General features: G+C 45.9%; 8 protein-coding genes across 8 annotated transcripts; 4 read left to right on the top strand and 4 right to left on the bottom strand.

Annotated features, from left to right (window-relative positions):
- Positions 1-2,630: 2,630 nt before the first annotated feature.
- LOC6582140 (E3 ubiquitin-protein ligase MARCHF6) lies at positions 2,631-6,794 on the bottom strand. Its single transcript, XM_032730959.2, has 2 exons — positions 4,759-6,794; positions 2,631-4,701 (listed from the first exon to the last, which is right to left on the bottom strand). The coding sequence occupies exons 1-2, from the start codon at positions 6,376-6,378 to the stop codon at positions 3,268-3,270; spliced, it is 3,054 nt and encodes a 1,017-aa protein (XP_032586850.2). The 5' UTR covers positions 6,379-6,794; the 3' UTR covers positions 2,631-3,267.
- Positions 6,795-6,899: 105 nt separating this feature from the next.
- On the top strand, positions 6,900-7,753 carry LOC122757536 (thioredoxin, mitochondrial). The gene is made up of 2 exons (XM_044009881.1): positions 6,900-7,348; positions 7,406-7,753. The coding sequence occupies exons 1-2, from the start codon at positions 7,173-7,175 to the stop codon at positions 7,653-7,655; spliced, it is 426 nt and encodes a 141-aa protein (XP_043865816.1). The 5' UTR covers positions 6,900-7,172; the 3' UTR covers positions 7,656-7,753.
- LOC6582139 (39S ribosomal protein L23, mitochondrial) lies at positions 7,713-8,383 on the bottom strand. The gene is made up of 2 exons (XM_002007812.4): positions 7,997-8,383; positions 7,713-7,936 (listed from the first exon to the last, which is right to left on the bottom strand). The coding sequence occupies exons 1-2, from the start codon at positions 8,288-8,290 to the stop codon at positions 7,778-7,780; spliced, it is 453 nt and encodes a 150-aa protein (XP_002007848.1). The 5' UTR covers positions 8,291-8,383; the 3' UTR covers positions 7,713-7,777.
- Positions 8,384-8,422: 39 nt separating this feature from the next.
- On the top strand, positions 8,423-11,147 carry LOC6582138 (nucleolar MIF4G domain-containing protein 1 homolog). Its single transcript, XM_002007811.4, has 2 exons — positions 8,423-9,365; positions 9,425-11,147. The coding sequence occupies exons 1-2, from the start codon at positions 8,483-8,485 to the stop codon at positions 11,095-11,097; spliced, it is 2,556 nt and encodes an 851-aa protein (XP_002007847.2). The 5' UTR covers positions 8,423-8,482; the 3' UTR covers positions 11,098-11,147.
- LOC6582137 (uncharacterized protein C7orf50 homolog) lies at positions 11,087-12,077 on the bottom strand. Its single transcript, XM_002007810.4, has 2 exons — positions 11,810-12,077; positions 11,087-11,747 (listed from the first exon to the last, which is right to left on the bottom strand). Exons 1-2 carry the CDS (start codon positions 11,973-11,975, stop codon positions 11,182-11,184), a joined length of 732 nt encoding a protein of 243 aa, XP_002007846.1. The 5' UTR covers positions 11,976-12,077; the 3' UTR covers positions 11,087-11,181.
- Positions 12,078-12,124: 47 nt separating this feature from the next.
- Positions 12,125-13,973, top strand: LOC26527636 (putative neutral sphingomyelinase). Its single transcript, XM_015162296.3, has 2 exons — positions 12,125-12,307; positions 12,404-13,973. The coding sequence occupies exons 1-2, from the start codon at positions 12,267-12,269 to the stop codon at positions 13,674-13,676; spliced, it is 1,314 nt and encodes a 437-aa protein (XP_015017782.1). The 5' UTR covers positions 12,125-12,266; the 3' UTR covers positions 13,677-13,973.
- Positions 13,974-14,076: 103 nt separating this feature from the next.
- On the top strand, positions 14,077-16,392 carry LOC6582136 (protein ecdysoneless). The gene is made up of 2 exons (XM_002007809.4): positions 14,077-14,425; positions 14,487-16,392. The coding sequence occupies exons 1-2, from the start codon at positions 14,134-14,136 to the stop codon at positions 16,292-16,294; spliced, it is 2,100 nt and encodes a 699-aa protein (XP_002007845.1). The 5' UTR covers positions 14,077-14,133; the 3' UTR covers positions 16,295-16,392.
- LOC6582135 lies at positions 16,383-17,242 on the bottom strand. Its single transcript, XM_002007808.4, has 2 exons — positions 16,678-17,242; positions 16,383-16,622 (listed from the first exon to the last, which is right to left on the bottom strand). Exons 1-2 carry the CDS (start codon positions 16,997-16,999, stop codon positions 16,444-16,446), a joined length of 501 nt encoding a protein of 166 aa, XP_002007844.1. The 5' UTR covers positions 17,000-17,242; the 3' UTR covers positions 16,383-16,443.
- Between the last annotated feature and the right edge of the window lie 88 nt (positions 17,243-17,330).

The following is a 17,330-nucleotide window of genomic DNA, read 5'->3' as shown; positions in this document are numbered from 1 at the left end:
TTAAACACTAAACAGCGTTTATAATCTGATTGTATTCAATATTCCCAGGAGCCTTTAGTTGTAACAGATGCACACCTTTATCTCTCTATTGTTATCTAATGAAGCAAACGAGAAAAAAAGTAAATAAAATACGAAAAGCTTTTATTACAAAGGGCAAACGAATAGCCATGTTTTTTTTTCTTTGGTATTTATAGTGCATATTTCTTTCATTTTGACTAGGGTTAAAGCAGTAACCGCGGCGGTTTGTACCCTTAGTGACTTTTCGTATTTGATGTCAACAATCCATTCGAATAGTTGTTGCTTTTATTTTATGGTATTTCCACCCCGCTTCTGTGGCCCTGCCTTGTGGGCTTACCTTAAATTTCTTTAGGCACACTCAGTATATATATATACATATGTATATATGTATATATACAATATAATACTAATTTTTTGTGGCATGTCTGTGGCGCTTTTGAAGTTTGAAGTTGCGTCTCAGAGGCCAACTCGCTCTTGTCGCTGATTGAGCGTGAAGTTGTTAAACTTAAGGAGTGCTAAGTGCTGCCAGCTGCCCGATTATGGCCTATGAAGCACGCATGCGGAGGTCATAGGCGTGGGCGGAGCGCAAAGCAGAGCAAAGGCTAAAAAATTAAATAACTCCTGTGTGGACAATGTCCACCTTAAAAGTAATGGACGCCAAGGCGATGGGGATGTTGGGATTTCGGTGAATAGAAGCATGTATGTATGTATATGTGTGTGTGTGTCTGTGTGTTTTGATATGTTTTATGTTATGTAGGATTTAAGCAGGTCTGACACTCTGGGGATTTGGTTTAAGTAAATTGGATTTTTATTTAAGTTTGAGCTTAAATATTTCAAACAAGCCAAGCATATATTTTTTTTAATATATACATCATTTCTATATAATTTTCTTTATAAAGAGTAAAACCAAGCGAAACGTAATTAAATACCTTCGACTGCAAAATTCAAGCTCACTTACCAAAAGTAATTAATTGTAATTGAAATATTAATATTTTCTGATGTGCCACGCCTAAATAGCCGCGCACTATAATATAGTGCAAATATAGTCAAAGTGTTTCTAGCTGTGTAGCTGTGTTTCGACTTGCCACGCCTTCAATGGGCGTAACTCTAATAACTTGTAATCTGAGCTTAAAGATATGTACATATATTTACATCTGATTGGCCACGGCCCAGCATTTAAATCAAAGAAAACCCGAAGCATTTATTCCAAGTCTCAAGCCTGCAGCATTCATATAGATAATGCATTATACATATATATATATATGTATATAACCCTGCTTGATTGCTTTCTAAACAAGAGTATATTTAAACCCATACTCATAATGCAAATTGTTGTTGTACGAGCTTGCTACGCTTTATTTGAGCCATCAATATGCGGTGCCTGTGGTGCAGAGCGCAGCCTCTCAAGGTTCGCCCGTGGCACGCACTCCGCCGTTGTTGTTCCAAGCGTAATTGAAACTGTCAGTGATTGGAGGTTGGTCCGGTCAGCGTATAACGTCGTCCAGCTGGTTGCATTATCATGACAAAGCCAGGCAACATGCTGGCCACGTTAAATGCACATAATCAAGTGGCCAACAGCAGTCAGCAACCGGCAGCCGGAAGCCAGCAGCAGGAAGCCTAAGAAATGTGCAGCGATTGCGTAACCGTCGTTTAATTAAGTGGGCTCTGCGATTGACTCGATTGCGTTGAGAGATGGCAAATTACGAATCTCCTCATAATCTTCCATGTCTCGTTGTTTTTGTATTATGAAAGTGGAATGCAATCGGACGGGATGGGATGCTATTTATAGAAACTGCTTTTAGAGTAGTTGCTCATACATACCTCATAATATACTAATAATCTCCTCCCTTACTTGCTTATCTTCTCCTGTCTGGACTCAATCGTAGCATACGCTCTCTCGTGGGCCTCTTCGGCGTAGGAGACGAGCAGAAATTAAAAGAGGCTAGATCTTCGGCATACGATCGCTGCAGCATCATGAGCTCATTGTCTTCGGCAAAGTCTGAGCAGAGAGACAGGCAGTCTTCGTACCGAACTCGTACCTCAAAATCATGTAGTAGTATTAGTGAGAAACTGAGAGTTTGAATAGAGTTTTTTAAACTCTAAGTGAGCTAGCGCTCGTATCCTCTAACTTTTAGTCAGTGTGTGTGAGAGGGAGAGAAACTATATTTAGCTGTTACTGACCGCCGTCTCGAGTGTTGCTGAGTGAGGGAGAGAGAGAGAGAGATGGGCTATTCGGTCAGTGTCGTTTCTGCATAGAGACTCAATTAGTCAATCGGTCGTACTTGACGATATCATCATATATATCATTCTAGAGAAGAACGTTGTGGAGGACAGACGCTAGGTGCTTGCAGCTGGGAGAAATTGCGCAAATATAAGATGACCAAACTTATACAAATCACAAATTTGTACATACATATATTCCATATGGCAAATAAATATAAAGAATTACGAATATGTAAATACATCAACACACATACTCAAAACACTATCGACCTTTCCATTGAAATTTAAAGTTAAGTTTATTTATTAATTATATTTCATTTTATATTAAATGTATACATACATATATATTTTTTACAAGTTCGTAAAGCTACTCAAAAGTTTTCACCACATTTACCAAGATATATCTGTTTTATTTTTTTATATTTGAAATATTCTTGTTATCGGGAAATAATGTTCGTAAATACACATATCGTATCAGATTCTAATACAAGGTAAACTTTCTACACACATTTATATATATATATTTTAATTGTGAATCCCCTTTATCATATATATATATTTAATCGTGCCATACTTGGATTTAATGTTTTATCATTTCAGTATATTTTTGTTTTTGTTTTCCTTTTTGCAACTTTGCGTTTTGTGGTAATCTCAAAACTTTTTACAAAGCAAATCGAAAAGTGTTAATATGGTAAATATAGGTTGAGTAAATCAGATGGTGATTATTGGCTATATCTGGCTGGCTTAAATTATCATACAGTTAAGGACCTAAAAGCGAAAAAGTTTAACAAACAATTGTGGCTAATGTTAAAAAATAAAAAACTAAAGCAGAGAAACGAAAAATTGTTTAACTTTTTAATTTGAAGCGCCTTTCCCCTCCAACTACTTCGTATTGGATGTTCGTCAGCAGCTGCTCATTGTCCATCCATCCAATTAGATGGCCTGTTCCGGATGAAGCGTGTGAATCAAACAGAGATATATCAGCAGGGACTCCATTATAAACATGCACATAAAATAGACGTAACCCTAGAGCAGCTCCTCGTTGGCATCCACAAGCAGCGGGCGTGGCCGCTGCTCACGACGCCGTCGCGCATGCAATGCCGCCTGCTCGGCTTGATCCAGTGGTGGCTCCTCGTCGCGTTCGACTGCTCCCCCACCCTCTTGTGCCTGCGCCTGCTGTGCTTCCTCGGCCTCTTGGCGCGCCTTCAGCTCCTGAGCGGCAGCCGCTTGCTGTGCCTGCTGCTTCTTGCGGTGCTCATAGTTGACCAGGCGCTGACCCACCAGATACTTGTCCACCTTGATCGACAGATACAGCTTCTTCAGTTGCTTTATCTGAAAGAGCACAAAGCAAACGCTGCCCACAACAATAAAGCTAACTGGATAAACGAGTCTAGAGATGCCCAGCAGGGTGTACGGATCGGAGCAGAAGATTGGCATAATCGAATGGCCGATCACATATGGTATAGCCAGAGCTAGGCCAAATGTAGTCACCACTGGTACTGCTAGGTCGCGCATCACAAACTTCAAGTCGAAATCGCGCAGTCCATCCGTATAGGCGCGCTCCAAGGATCGCTTCAAATGCCAATCCGGTCCCATCAGTGTGAGTGCTATGGCGATCTTCGTGTACAGCACGCCCAGGGCCCAATCCTGCCACAAGAAGTGTATGGGCGTCTGGCGCCATTGCACGCGTAGCGGTATGACAACTACCAGCTCCAGAAGCAGGCCAAACAGCAGCGGTACCAGCACAAATATGCCCAAGAGAGTCAGCACAGGAAGAGCATATTGCAGTGCGACGCGCGCCCACTGCTTCACCTTGTTGACGATGGCGGCTCGTCCCTGTGGCAGCAGTGTAACAACTACAGCCACGCCACGGGACACAATCCAGCATAGATATCCTCCGATTTCGGCCGTGTACAGCTCATGGGGACGCAACAGACGTTCGTTTTTGCGTGCCGCCTCCGGATCTGCCACTGGCATGTCAACCGGGATTGGCGGAATAGCCTTGTCGCCCGGTTGACCCGTCCAGAGCATCATCAGACGGCGCCCTATGTAGACGGGAACAGTTAGTATGACCATGGCGGCGCACACGATCGACAAGCACATCAGCGAGAGCAGTGCACACAGGCGTAGAGTGAAGAATGTGGGCCGTTCGTAAGGCTGAAAACCGACCGGGACATCACGTTGCATGATCGCCTGATGGGCGGCGGCCAAATTGCGTGGTGGTGCTGGCTCTGGTATTGGAGGTGGCGGTGGTGGTGGCGGAGGTGCAGCACCAGCCCCAGCGCCGTCTTCACCTGGCTGAGCAGCCGCCTCGCCGTCCTCACCTGCTTGGGGCTCCGGTGCGGGCAGCAAATAGCTGCGTATGCCAAGCAGCCAGGCCACAGCCGTACACCAGATACGTAGTAGTCCCTTCAACCAAATGCGCGTTTGTGTTTGCTCGAAGAATCCGGGCAGCACAATCTATTGTGAATAAGATGTCATTAGCATGATAAACTATGTGAATATGTATGGACGTACCTGAAGCAAGAGCAGCTGCAAGCTCAGATCATTCACCTCCGAGTCGCCGCTCAGGGCATACGGCAAGAAATTGGGCCAGACGAACTGTAGAATACGTATGGGCAGCCAGAGCATGAGCAGCACGGCGAAGCCAAAGATCATGGCCGAGGCAACCAGGCGGCGTATGTGACGCACAATGGGCACATGAATCATTTCTTGAATGGGACTAAAGTCGGGATCGTTGACATTGCGGAAGATCCAAAGGACACCGGGACGCAGCACCTCGCGCAGCAGCGATATGAAGGCGGCAAAGTAATAGACATACACCATGCCAAACATCCAGTGGACAAAGAGAGATGTGCCCGGAGCGGCCTTGAAGCTGGCCTTGCGATCCTTGATGCTGGCATCGAGCAACGGCAGCGAGCAAATATCCAGCCACCAGCCACAGATGAGAGGCAGCACGCCGATCTCCACCACGGACAGCAACGATACCTTCACCACAATGTAGCACAGGCCAATGAACCAGCAGATCCGACGCAGCCGAAAGACGCGTGCAAAGAAGTGAAGCACGACCAGGGTCAGTCCGATGCAACAGTAGCCAAACAACGTGGTGATCAGTCCATGGAAATGCAGCAATGGCTTCTCGGGCTGCAACAAATCCATGGAGCTTAGTATAAAGTTTCCCACGCAATACGGACAAAAGGCAAACGTAAAGATGAACATGGTATTTAGCGAGATTATCCAAAAGACGTGCTCCAAGAAAACAAGTGAACCATCCAGGCCAAGTAAACGTTCCCAAGTTAGCTCTTCTGCGGCCCGATCCCATTCCATTGGATTCCAGTTTTGCTCATCATTGTCGGCATCTGCAGCAGCGATGCCCCCAGCGGCCGCGGCTCCTGCAGCAGGCTCCGCTGCTGGTTGGGCTCCGTCGCCCTCGTTGTCAGCCGGATTGGCCACAGCTGGTGCGGCATTGTCCATGGGCACATCCTGCGGCGCATTGCCATTGTTGTTGTCATCTTGAGCGACATCTGGAGCAAGGGCCGCAGCGACGGCGGCGGCAGCAGCTGCAGCTGGGACTGCTGCTGCTGCTGGTGCCTCGTCGCGCTCAAGCCAATCAGGTCCACCGCCATGAAGAATTTGCTCACGCAACCAAACCAGGCCAATAAAAGACAATAGTGTACAAGTTACCACAAAGCATCCACGAAAAGCATCCGCAGCCAGATTCTCTATGGAGAAGATGTCGAACGGAAGCGAGAGAATCATATCAAAAGAACTAGCCCGGAACAAATAGCGATAGGTTCGATATGCCGATAGTGGAACCACACCAAACCAGGCCATGCCCACCAGGGAGTAGTGCAGCCAGCAGCGTGCGCCCTCCAAGACGGCGGACATCAAACCCATCAGGACATCACGCAATGGTAAGACACGCGGCATATCCGGTGCGTAGATGGGCTGGAAGCTGAAGCGGTAGCCGCATAGCTCGCAGTATTCCTTGTGCGAGTAACGCATCCATTGCATTAGACAATCCTGGTGAATATACTTGATGCTGCCAGTGCAGATGCATGGATAAAAGAGCGGTCTATCTGGCAATGCCTCGCAGCGGCAGACGCGACATATGTCGCCCTGCGACAGGTCATCCATTGTTGTACGTCTGGGTATGCACTACTGTTCGTCGTCTGCTGATTCCACCTTTCTATGGCTATTTGCCATTTGCGCAGTTCGAGTGGCACTCACTAATTGCACTCAGAATCCGATTACCGTGTGTTCTCTTTCTTGAATGCCCAATTAGCACCTGAACGCGTTGGGAAAACTTGCAAGCGAACCGTCGAGGTGGAACTAACACTTAAAATTTGATTTCAGTATGCAATCAAATCAATTGAACTTTTGATATTACAATTTTTATGCCTGACGCGAATACGTGTTACTGTGTGAGTCTCTGCGAATGTATGTGTGTTGGTATTTTAAAAAGTTTGTACCTTTAAGGTATTGCTTTTCTTAAATACTTTGGTATTTTATTAATTTATTTTGAGGTCTTTTCAATTGCACACTAACAATGTGTACTGACTGCTTCACAAAGCTTTGCAAATGTGACTATCGAATTTATTGTACAAAGCTAATGTGATCTTTTTTAACAAAGAATTCCATAATGTCAAAACATAAATAACAATCTTTTCTTTTTCGAAAATTTGCTTTGTTCATGTACATGATGTTTCGTGCATTGCTTCCAGAAATGTTAGAGTATTAAAGTTGCGGTAATTCCAATACAATTACCATTGCCATACTAAACTTTTAGTATTTTAAAATTGGTTTCTTGTGGTCACACTGCGGTAGGTAATAAAAACAAAACAGCTGCTTCGAATGTGTTGGTAACGCTGAGAATTCCAACTGTCACACAATCTCGTAACTTTGTAATTACGAAAAAAAAAAAATTCAAAATGCAAAGACAAATGGTAAATCTGCTTGAAAATGTGGCACGACAGATGCGCAATAATCAACGCGCATTCTCAGTGACGCCGAAATGTAGAGAAATCTTCAAAGTCCAAAGCCCCGAAGAGTTTGACAAGAAGGTGAAGAACAGCCAGGAGCCCGTTATAGTGGATTTCTTCGCAACGTAAGTGCAGAGCATAATATATTCTACTTCAGTGTTTGATATGATCTTCCGTTTCAGTTGGTGCAATCCCTGCAAGCTCTTGACGCCGCGCATCGAGAGCATTGTGGGCGAGCAGGCAGGCTCCATAAAACTGGCCAAAGTTGACATCGATGAGCACAGTGAGTTAGCACTGGACTACGATGTGGGTGCTGTGCCCGTTCTTGTGATCATGCAAAATGGAAAGGAAGTACAGCGCATGGTGGGGCTGCAGGACGAGGACAAAATACGCGCCTGGGTGGCCACAGCGGTGAAAAACGCAAAGCAATAGGAGTCCAGACCGAAACATCAGACATGTTTTTAAGCTTTAAATTCTTTTTACTCAATCTGGGATTTTCGAAATAAATGTTATTATTCGTTGCAAACAAATTAAACTACATCTAACTTAATAGCTTAAATCGAGTACCAGCCCGGCGTGCCAGGTCGCTTCTTGTTGCGATCCAAAAACCTGCGAAAGCCAGCCTTCGACTCATCCAGTGACTTTTCCTCCTTTTCCTGCTTCTCTGCTTTATTTACAAATATATCCGGAAAGGTAAACGCTTCAGTTTTTGGCTGAAAAAAAGAAGCAATTGTATCATGCCCTGCAGTAAAGTTTCCAAAAAATCCACTCACCATGGTTACATAAGCATATTTGACATCGTCTTTCTTTGTCACATAGCCGTAGGTTTGATCACGTTTAGTCTCACCCAACGCGATTCGTGTACGGACATCTACTACGGGCAGTTTGTAAATCTTTTCTAAATAGTTTTTAACATCATACTTGGTCATCTCCGTGGACACAGCGAAGGTAACAACATTAGCCGGCTGCTCTTCTGTTGGTCGTACTAGTTTCATCCAAAAGTTCGGCAGGAATACGCGCAATTGTGGATTGCCGCGTTGATAAATTGGATACCACCGCGTGGACATAGTTCAACTTTTATGTTGTAATTCAAAACAGAAAATAAAATTACAATTCAGTGGCAAACGGCTCTCAGCTGTTTTTCCTGGAAAATGTATCAACCTGCACAGCAGAAATGTACTAAAAAATCCTACACACGTGTTGAGCACAGCTGATTTGGCAACACTAACAAAACGATTTGAAAGTGTTTTTATTTTGACATGGTCAAGTTGAAAAAGACGGGAGCGCAGCCACCTAAAAAGCCACTCAGCCGCAAGGAACTGCGCAAGCTAAAGCAGGAGACGAAAAAAAATAACAAGAGGATCTACCATGCGGACAAGGTAAATGGCGCCCAACGTGTAGCCGAGGCGGCAGCGGCTGCGGCATTAGCAGCGAGTAAAACTGGCAAGAAAAAGAAAAAACCCAAAAAGAAGCAGCTAAAACCAGAAGAAATTTCTCGGGAAGAGCTGCTGGCCGGCGAAGTAGACGAGGATGATGATGAATCAATTGGCTCGGATTTCAGTGATGCGGAAGTGGATGCTCGCTTGCCAGCAGCTCGCAAAGTAGAGGTATACGACCTAGTAAGCAAGAAGCCTAAAAAGCACGCGGGCATCCAGCGGCAGGACGAGGTTGAAGTACGGAATCGAGAGTTGCGTCAACAAAAAGAGCTGCTCAGCAAATCGCGGAAGCAGCGAATGAAGCAATTGAAGCTAGAGAATGAAGAGGAGGATAAGGAAATTGCCAAGCTTGAGAAAAAACTGAAGCTCAATAAGACCAAGGACAAGAATCGTTCGGTACGCAAAATGTTCAACGATGGATTGGACTATTTGCTTGATTTCGTGTTGGACGACGAGGAAGAGAAGCAGAAATGGGAGGAGAAACAACGTCGAAAGAAGGAGCTTAAGGAACAGCAGGCGAAGGAAGAAGCAGGTATGTGGAGCGACGAAGAAGATGAGCCAATGGATATGCCAGACGAGGATAGCGAAATGGAGGAAGATGATGCCGATGAGCCGTTGACGGATGAAGATGAAGTGGAGGAGGACGCAGAAGACTTAGAATCAAATAGTGATAACGAACAGGATACAGGAACGAAAGAGACAAAATGTATTTATAAAAGAATTTTGATTTTTTTTCTAAATCAATTAATTATGTTAATTTTTCAGACAAGGAAGACATTTACGGTCGTCGCCTTGATGCCGAGGGCAACATTGTACCTGATACTGGAGAGGTGGAGGCTAAGGTGACCGGGCAGAAATATATACCTCCACATCAACGCGCGCTACTCGCCGCCAGCGAGGGCTCCAGCGCCCAACAGGCGGAGCAACTGGCACGCCTGCAGAAACAATGCAAGGGTTTGCTCAACCGTCTGTCCGAGGCGAACCTTCACAAGATTTCTAGTGGCATCGAAACGTTATACATGAAGAACTCCCGCTACAACATGAATGAAACGCTGACAAGACTGCTGCAGGAGGCATTGCTTGGTCGATCACGTGCCAACGAGCGCATGGTGCAGGAGCACATGGTGTTGCTAGCATTTCTGCATGCTCACATTGGCAGCGAGATCGGTGCGCATTTTTTGCAAACTTTCGTCGAACAATTCGATGGCTTTGTGAAGGAGATTGACACATTGGAGGTGGAGGATAAGCGTCTAAATAATTTGGTGCTCGTCCTCTGCTACATGTACATCTTTAAGATCTACGAGCAGCGCTTGCTACTGGAGCTGATTGCTCGCCTTGCGGGTAGACTGTGTGAGAAGTCGGTTGAGTGTCTGCTCCTGATCTTCCAAACCGTTGGATTTAGGTTACGAAAAGACGATCCATTGGCCTTTAAGAACATGATGCAGAACGTGCAGTCGCAAATCGCGTCATCGCCATTGGAGCTAAAGGAGAATCCTCGCTTACGCTTTATGGTTGACATTCTCAATGCCGTGAAGAACAACAACATGAGCAAGTTGCCTCAGTATGATCCTGAGCTAGCAGAGACGCTTCGAAAGCGCCTCAAGGCAATGCTACGCAATGATCGTTATGTGGTCACACTGAATATCACCCTGGAGGATCTACTGCGTGCCGATAAGCTTGGCAAATGGTGGATAGTTGGATCAGCTTGGGCGGGAAATTTGGCCGAAATGGGCCCGGCACAAGCGGAGCAAGAGAAGCAACAACAGCAAGCACGAGGGGAGCGTTACTCGGAAAAGCTACTGCAGCTGGCCAAGAAACAGCATATGAACACAGCCGAGCGTCGCAGCATCTTCTGTATTATCATGAGCGCCGCCGACTATGTGGATGCATTCGAAAAGATCCTACATTTATCCCTGAAAGATCAGCGAACCGTTGCCTATGTGATCATACACTGTGCGCTGAATGAGCGACATGCGAATCCCTACTATGCCCACCTCGCACTGAAATTCTGCCAATACAATCGCAAGTTTCAGCTGGCCTTTCAGTTCGCCAGTTGGGATCGCATCAATGACATTGAATCCCTTTCAAAAATTCAGATACGCAACTTCGCCAGCTTCCTGCAGCAGCTGATCCTTTCGTCTGGCCTGCAGCTGTCCGTACTAAAAGTTGTGGACTTTATGCAGCTGCATAAACTTAGTTTTTATTTTATGCGCGAAATCATGACGCGGCTGCTGCTGTCCAGCGAGGAGAGTCAACTCTACCAGGCATTCGAGCGAATAACCAAGAACTCGAAGCTGCAGCAGTTCAAGCAGAGTATTCGCTTATTCATGCAGCACTTTATGCTCGAGAAGCTGGAGGATCACAAGGAGGAGCAGCAACAGCTTCTGCGACAGCGCATCGAGCACCTGGACAAGCTATTGGCTTATGTAGATTTGTAAATTACAACATTTTGCCTAATGTTTATTAAACTCTAATAATTAACAACGCATTTAACTTATTCTATTGAAACTATAAACTAACGATTAGTCGAAACTTTGTAACAAGTTGCGAGCTCGCTGATATCGTACGGAATCAACGATTTGCTGTCGCTCCGCCTCTTCGCTGAGCTCCTCACACTGTTTGTCCATCTCCTGTATGGCGTCCTCGGCCAATTTGATGATGGTTGCTTTCGCGGCGCCTTTAGAGCCCGCCAGATACTCCAAGGCGATGGGCCATATATCGGCACTCAGTTTTTTCTCATTGAAGGCGGTTTGCTGTATGGAAATCTGTCGCAGCTTCTCAAATTTCCAATCTTGTCGACTGTCCCGCCACTTCCTAAGATACTCTTCATTACGTTTGCTTTCCTTATCGGCATTCTGGTCTTTTTGCTCCTCTAGCCGTTGCAAGTGTTTTTGTTTTTTCTTCTGTCGTACCGTTACAATGGCATTTGAATTCTCTGGCTTAGCTGCCTGCTCCAGCTGGTCTGCTGTGGGCATGTCATCCAGCTCCTCATCTTCTACGGCGTCTTCTTCAGGCTCTTCTGTTTGCTTACTACGTTTTTCCTTGATGGCGTCTTGGTCTGATTGTTGTCTGCGCTTGGCAGCTTTGTCTGTAAATAAGGATAGGTAAATTAAAACATATATATACATATGTATATATCGAGTTTCATACTTTTTTTGGCCTGTTTTTCTTCTTTTTGAGTTCCTGCCGCTACCTGATCCTCCACAATTAAACTTTTGTTGGCCACCTCGTCGTCACTCGGGACTGCCTGAGTTTCATGTTTGCGTTTTTTGGCTTTACGCTTTTGCTTTTTCATTTCGAGTTCCGTTCGTGCCATATTTGACTGTTTGATTTGTTTTCCGAATAAATTTAAATTATTATTCTCGTTTCATGTGCTCTCCCATGTTTCAGCACCCACAACTGCGCACAGCCAACTTCACGTGGGCAAATTAGTTGCGCGCAGCCAACTTCACTGCGCTCAAAATTGCGCGCAACAAGAAATGCGCTGACCACAAATGTTTAGCTGATTTGTTTGGAAACAACATTTTAATCTTATCGCGTCGCGGCAGGCGTACGAAGTACGCCAGTGATAGCTGATGAGGCAGTCATAAACACGACACATATCAAAATGCTGCTATTGGAGCTAAAAATTCTAACGCTGAACATATGGTATGTTTTTCTCAACTTGGTCACGCGGCCAAAACCGTTTCGCCTTGCCTTGTCTCGCCTAAATCCAATTATAATTTGCAATTGCATACACTTCAGGGGCATCCCACTTGTCTCCAGCAACCGCGCGCCACGTATCGAGGCCATCGGCAAGGAACTGAGCAGCGGTCAGTATGACATAGTGTCCTTGCAGGAAGTCTGGTCACAGCATGACAGCGAGCAACTCCAGCAGAGCACGGCCAGTGTCCTGCCCTATTCCCATTACTTTCACAGTGGTGTCATGGGCGCAGGCCTGCTGGTGCTCTCCAAGTATCCAATTCTCGGTACGCTATTCCATGCCTGGTCTGTCAACGGCTACTTCCATCGCATACAGCACGCCGATTGGTTTGGCGGAAAGGGCGTAGGCCTTTGTCGCATCCTGGTCAAGGATCAAATCATTCATCTGTACAACGCCCATTTGCATGCCGAATACGACAACGACAACGATGAATACAAAACGCATCGTGTGATACAGGCATTCGACACGGCCCAATTCATAGAAGCTACGCGCGGTACCTCGGTGCTCCAGATACTGGCTGGTGATCTCAATACTCAACCTCAGGACATTACTTATAAGGTGCTGCTGCTCACCTCGAAGATGACAGACAGCTGTGTCTCCGACTCGTTTCGGACCAATGAGTGCAGCAGGAACTCGTACACATCGGCAAGTGCGCTGGCCAAGAATCCCTTGGGCATACGGATCGATCATATTTTCGTGAGGGGCGCTGATAATATAAAGGCAGATATAATTGAATATACACTACCATTCCCAGAGCGTGTGCCTGGACAGAAGTTCAGTTACTCGGATCATGAAGCTGTGCTGGCTAAGCTAAGACTTACCCGTCTGCCAACGTCGTCTGGACGCAAAACAGCAGCAGTCGGAAATTCTGTAAATACGGAAGATGTTGAGTGCAATATAGTTGAAGAAGTTTGCCCGGCAGATGATGGTGGTGCAATAAGAGGAACTGAAGCAGTCAATGGCAATGGCTGCACAGCTAATGCCCAATCCTTGCCTGCTGCTCGCACAGCAGCGTTGAATGAGGCACTGGCTCTATGCGAAGCTTCCCTCTTGCAGTTGAATACTGATCGTCTATTATATTATAGTGCAGCGACTGTTCTATTTGTAATCCTTGTACTCCTGATTGAATTTGATCCTCCGGTTGGACTTCAGACTATTTATGTACTGCTAAAATTTATCGTATTTGGCGTCATATTATTCTGTCTGTTTATGGCATCAATTTGGAACTACATGGAACGCAATGGAGTGCTGCAAGGCAAGAAGTCCATGGAGGTGATGCTGCTGCATGCCCAGAAATATGAATATTTTTATTGATCCGCATGTCAATTATCCATGAACTGTAACAGATAAGAAGCTCAATAAGCATTTATATATTTATACGTCTCGCTTAGATAAAAAGAAAAAATTTAGGAATTTTATGCAATAAACTGGTCTCTATCTCTTTTTAAAATTCAAGTAAAATATTAAACGTTAAAAGAAATTGGTTGATCTATCGAAAAGGATATCGTTATCGGTGATTTGTCGATAGCATTGCGAGTGGCCACAGCAACAGCTCCCGTTCCAATAAAAAAAGAACATTTTACCAATAATAAATGAAAATTTATGTAAAAACTGTTGCGATTTTCACTAAAAGTGTCTTTTGTTGGATATTTATTGGGTAAATAAAACTCGAGCTGTTTTTTGGCAACCAACAGCGCTCACAAGGGATACACACTCCTCTGGGCCTGCGGCTGAGTCACAAAGACCAAAACAAAGGCAGACAACAAAGACAATGAACAAGCTGCCAGGTGCCAACTTGGAGTTCGTGCGCGAGGACGACTTTGTCGAGTACTATATATTTCCCAAGCTAGATGACATTGATGAAAAAGCAAGTGATGAGCAAGTGCGTCAGCAGCTAGAGCAAGTGCGTGCGGACTGCATGTCCATTGTGGAGAAGAAAGTGGCGGAACGCTGTTATATATGGAACAAGGATGAATTTCAGCTGCAAGTGCGCACGGGCAGTGCCGAGGAACGGCTGCTGAACGAGGAAGACAACAAGCAGGAGGAGGAGGAAGAGCCCGAGGGTATGTGAATATTATTAATGCTGATCTATATTTAGCTATAGCAAATTTCACTCGTTTTTAGGTATTCTTCCGCCCCATTTGCACGGCGTCACGCATTATGGCGACAATATTGGCGACGAGTGGTTCATTGTCTATCTCTTGAGCGAATTGACCCGCTCGCGACCGGACTGCATAGGGCGCGTCTTCGATGGCGACGGCGAGTTTCTGCTTATCGAGGCAGCCGATGTGCTGCCCGACTGGGCGAGTCCCGAGACGTGTGAGCAACGCGTCTACCTTGTCAATGGCGGGCTGCAGCTGTTGCAGAATGCATCCAACACCAGCGACAGCAAACGAATGCCCATGGCTAAAGCAGTGCAGCGCATTCGTCTAAATCCCACTCTCTACCGCTGTTCGCGTGACATTCAGAACTGCATTGAGGCACGTCTACAAGAATTTCAGCCAGCAAAGCCTCACGCATCCATACATCGGCAAATAGTTCAGCTGCCCCAGAATGCGGCACAATTACTTAAGCAACGACCTGGTCTAGTCGCGTCCGCTGTACGCGCCTTCTGTGAAAGAGATGCAATCGACTCAAAGGCATTGCGTAGCATGCGCTACTTTCCACCTGAAACGCCACGGAAGCGCACAAATGTCGCCTTCACTCGCTATCTGTATGCCATGATAATGCATAGTCAATATACACCGGAGCGCCGACTGGGTTGGCAATTGACGGACGCCGTTGCGAATCCAGAGTGCTACAAGGAACAGCTGTTGGGCGTAAAGCTGGCCAGCGGCTTGGAAATACTTGCCAGCCAGGCGAAACGGGCTGGCGACCAGCTGGACGACAAATCACCTGCCTGGCGTGCATATCTGCGCAGTTTGCAAGGCAAGGGCTACTTCCATGACAACATCGAGGGCAGTGCGGAGTATGAACGTCTGTTGGCCACAGCCAAGGAGTACTTTAAGTGCAACCAGGAACGCTTTCGCACAGCGCCGTTGGTGGGCGCCGAAATAGTGGATATGCTGTTGCATCCTGCCGAAGGCAGCGCCGCGGAGCTCCTTCGGGACGAAGAGAATAATCTGCTGCCCAGCGATTCGGATGATTGGCTGAACATCACTGCCGAGGATCTGGATGCAATGCTGCAGCAACGCTATGGCCCACAAAAGCTATACAATCCCAACGGCGACATGAATGCAGAGGAATTCACAAAGCATCTGTCTCAGTTCTTAGACAGGCAATCCAACTTTGAAGGTATTGAAGGGCCGGGTGAAGCCGTTGAAGAGCTCGACTCAGACGACGACGAGCCGCCGGCGCCAGCAAGTGCGACCAGCAGCAATGCAAAGGTGAAAAAGAACGCTTCGATGAGGAAGGCTTGCAAGCGCAACTCCTTGATTCAATCTGATGAACAGGACAGCACCCATGTGCGCAATTTTCTGGACTTTGTGATACCCGAGGACAACTGGGACTCCACTTCCGAGATGAGTGACTATGCGGACGAGGAGGATATTGAGCGTAACTTCGATGAGTTGTCCAATGCCAGCGGTGGCGGTGACGCCAACTATCGATTGGATCGTAATATCAAGGCGTACATGGAGCAAATGGATCGGGAACTGGCTCAAACAACCATTGGCAAGTCGTTCCATGCCAAGAGTAGCACAGCTACTAACTCAACGGAGCAGCACCATACTGCGGAGGATGATTTCGATGACATTGAGGACTTCGAGCCCATAAATATTAACGTGAACACGCTGCGCAACATGATGGATAGCTATAAATTACAAATGGGCGGCGCAGGTCCCGTGTCCAATTTATTTAATGCCATGGGCGTGGGCATGTCGGCAGCGGCAACAGATGAGAAGGCCAAGGATCTATCAGAGTCGGCTGTCTAAGGCACAAACAGGAACTTATCAACTAGATATTAAGATTACAATCACATTTAAATTCGAATTATACATCTATATATAATATACATATAAATATCTGTGTATGAGTGCTATTGTTTTTATTATGATGAGCAACGAAACAGGTAGGTTTAACGCTAATCCTTGGAGGCAGGCACAAAGTTCCCATAGTCCCGCCTGACCTGCATGGGCGAACCGCCTTGCTGTGACTCATTGCGGCTTCTATGCTGATAGTTGCGCTCCGAGGATCTGTTTCCTCCGTCGCCGTCACCTCGGTCTCTGCGTGGATACGATTCATATCTGTTGCGTCGGTGATCTATAGATGGCACTGGTTAGTGAATTTCGATTTTCTATATATCTAATTTGTTTACCTCTGCGATCTTTGTTGCTGTTGTGGCTGTTGTGATTGTTGTAACTGTAACCACGTCTCTGCCATCCACGAGCGCCGCCTCCTCGACGCTGTTCGCCATTATGATTGTATAGGCTGAAAAAGGGGCCACCTCCAAGACCAGGTGAACTCCTACCACCTAACCAATTCTCTATTACTGGCGGATCCGACACCGGCTTAGCGCAATGCGCCATAAATTCGGCATCATCTTCTGTGTAGCGTGCACCGAACTCTTCCTCGCATTCTTCTAAAAAGCTAATATCTTTGTCGGAGAGTCTGTTGATTTTACGATTTGGATCAACCATTTTTGAAAACGTTTGTTGTTGCTTAGTGCTTAGTATGCTGATCGCAGAGCAAGCCAAAAACTCGAGAAGTATTAACTAGGGCTTGGCAATCAGCAGTCAGCAGTCCTATAGATTCAAGATTAATTTTTGAGAGACTAAGCACAGTGACTATTTCTTTGAATAATTTATAATTAGTTCAACTATCTAGGTGTTGCCGGAATACCTAATGACTTAACCTGGTCACACTTCTAAATCCACCTTATGTCCGCTGTTGCTTTGCTCACAATAAACATGAGCAGCATACAAAGCGCAACGGAATATCGCTAATGAAAATAAAATGAGATATAAAAAT

Source organism: Drosophila mojavensis, unplaced genomic scaffold (assembly GCF_018153725.1).
Source record: "Drosophila mojavensis isolate 15081-1352.22 unplaced genomic scaffold, ASM1815372v1 contig_74, whole genome shotgun sequence".
In the NCBI taxonomy this organism is placed as follows: Eukaryota; Metazoa; Arthropoda; class Insecta; order Diptera; family Drosophilidae; genus Drosophila; species Drosophila mojavensis.
Note: the sequence above shows the minus strand (reverse complement) of the source record. Positions and strands in the feature narration are given on the sequence as shown.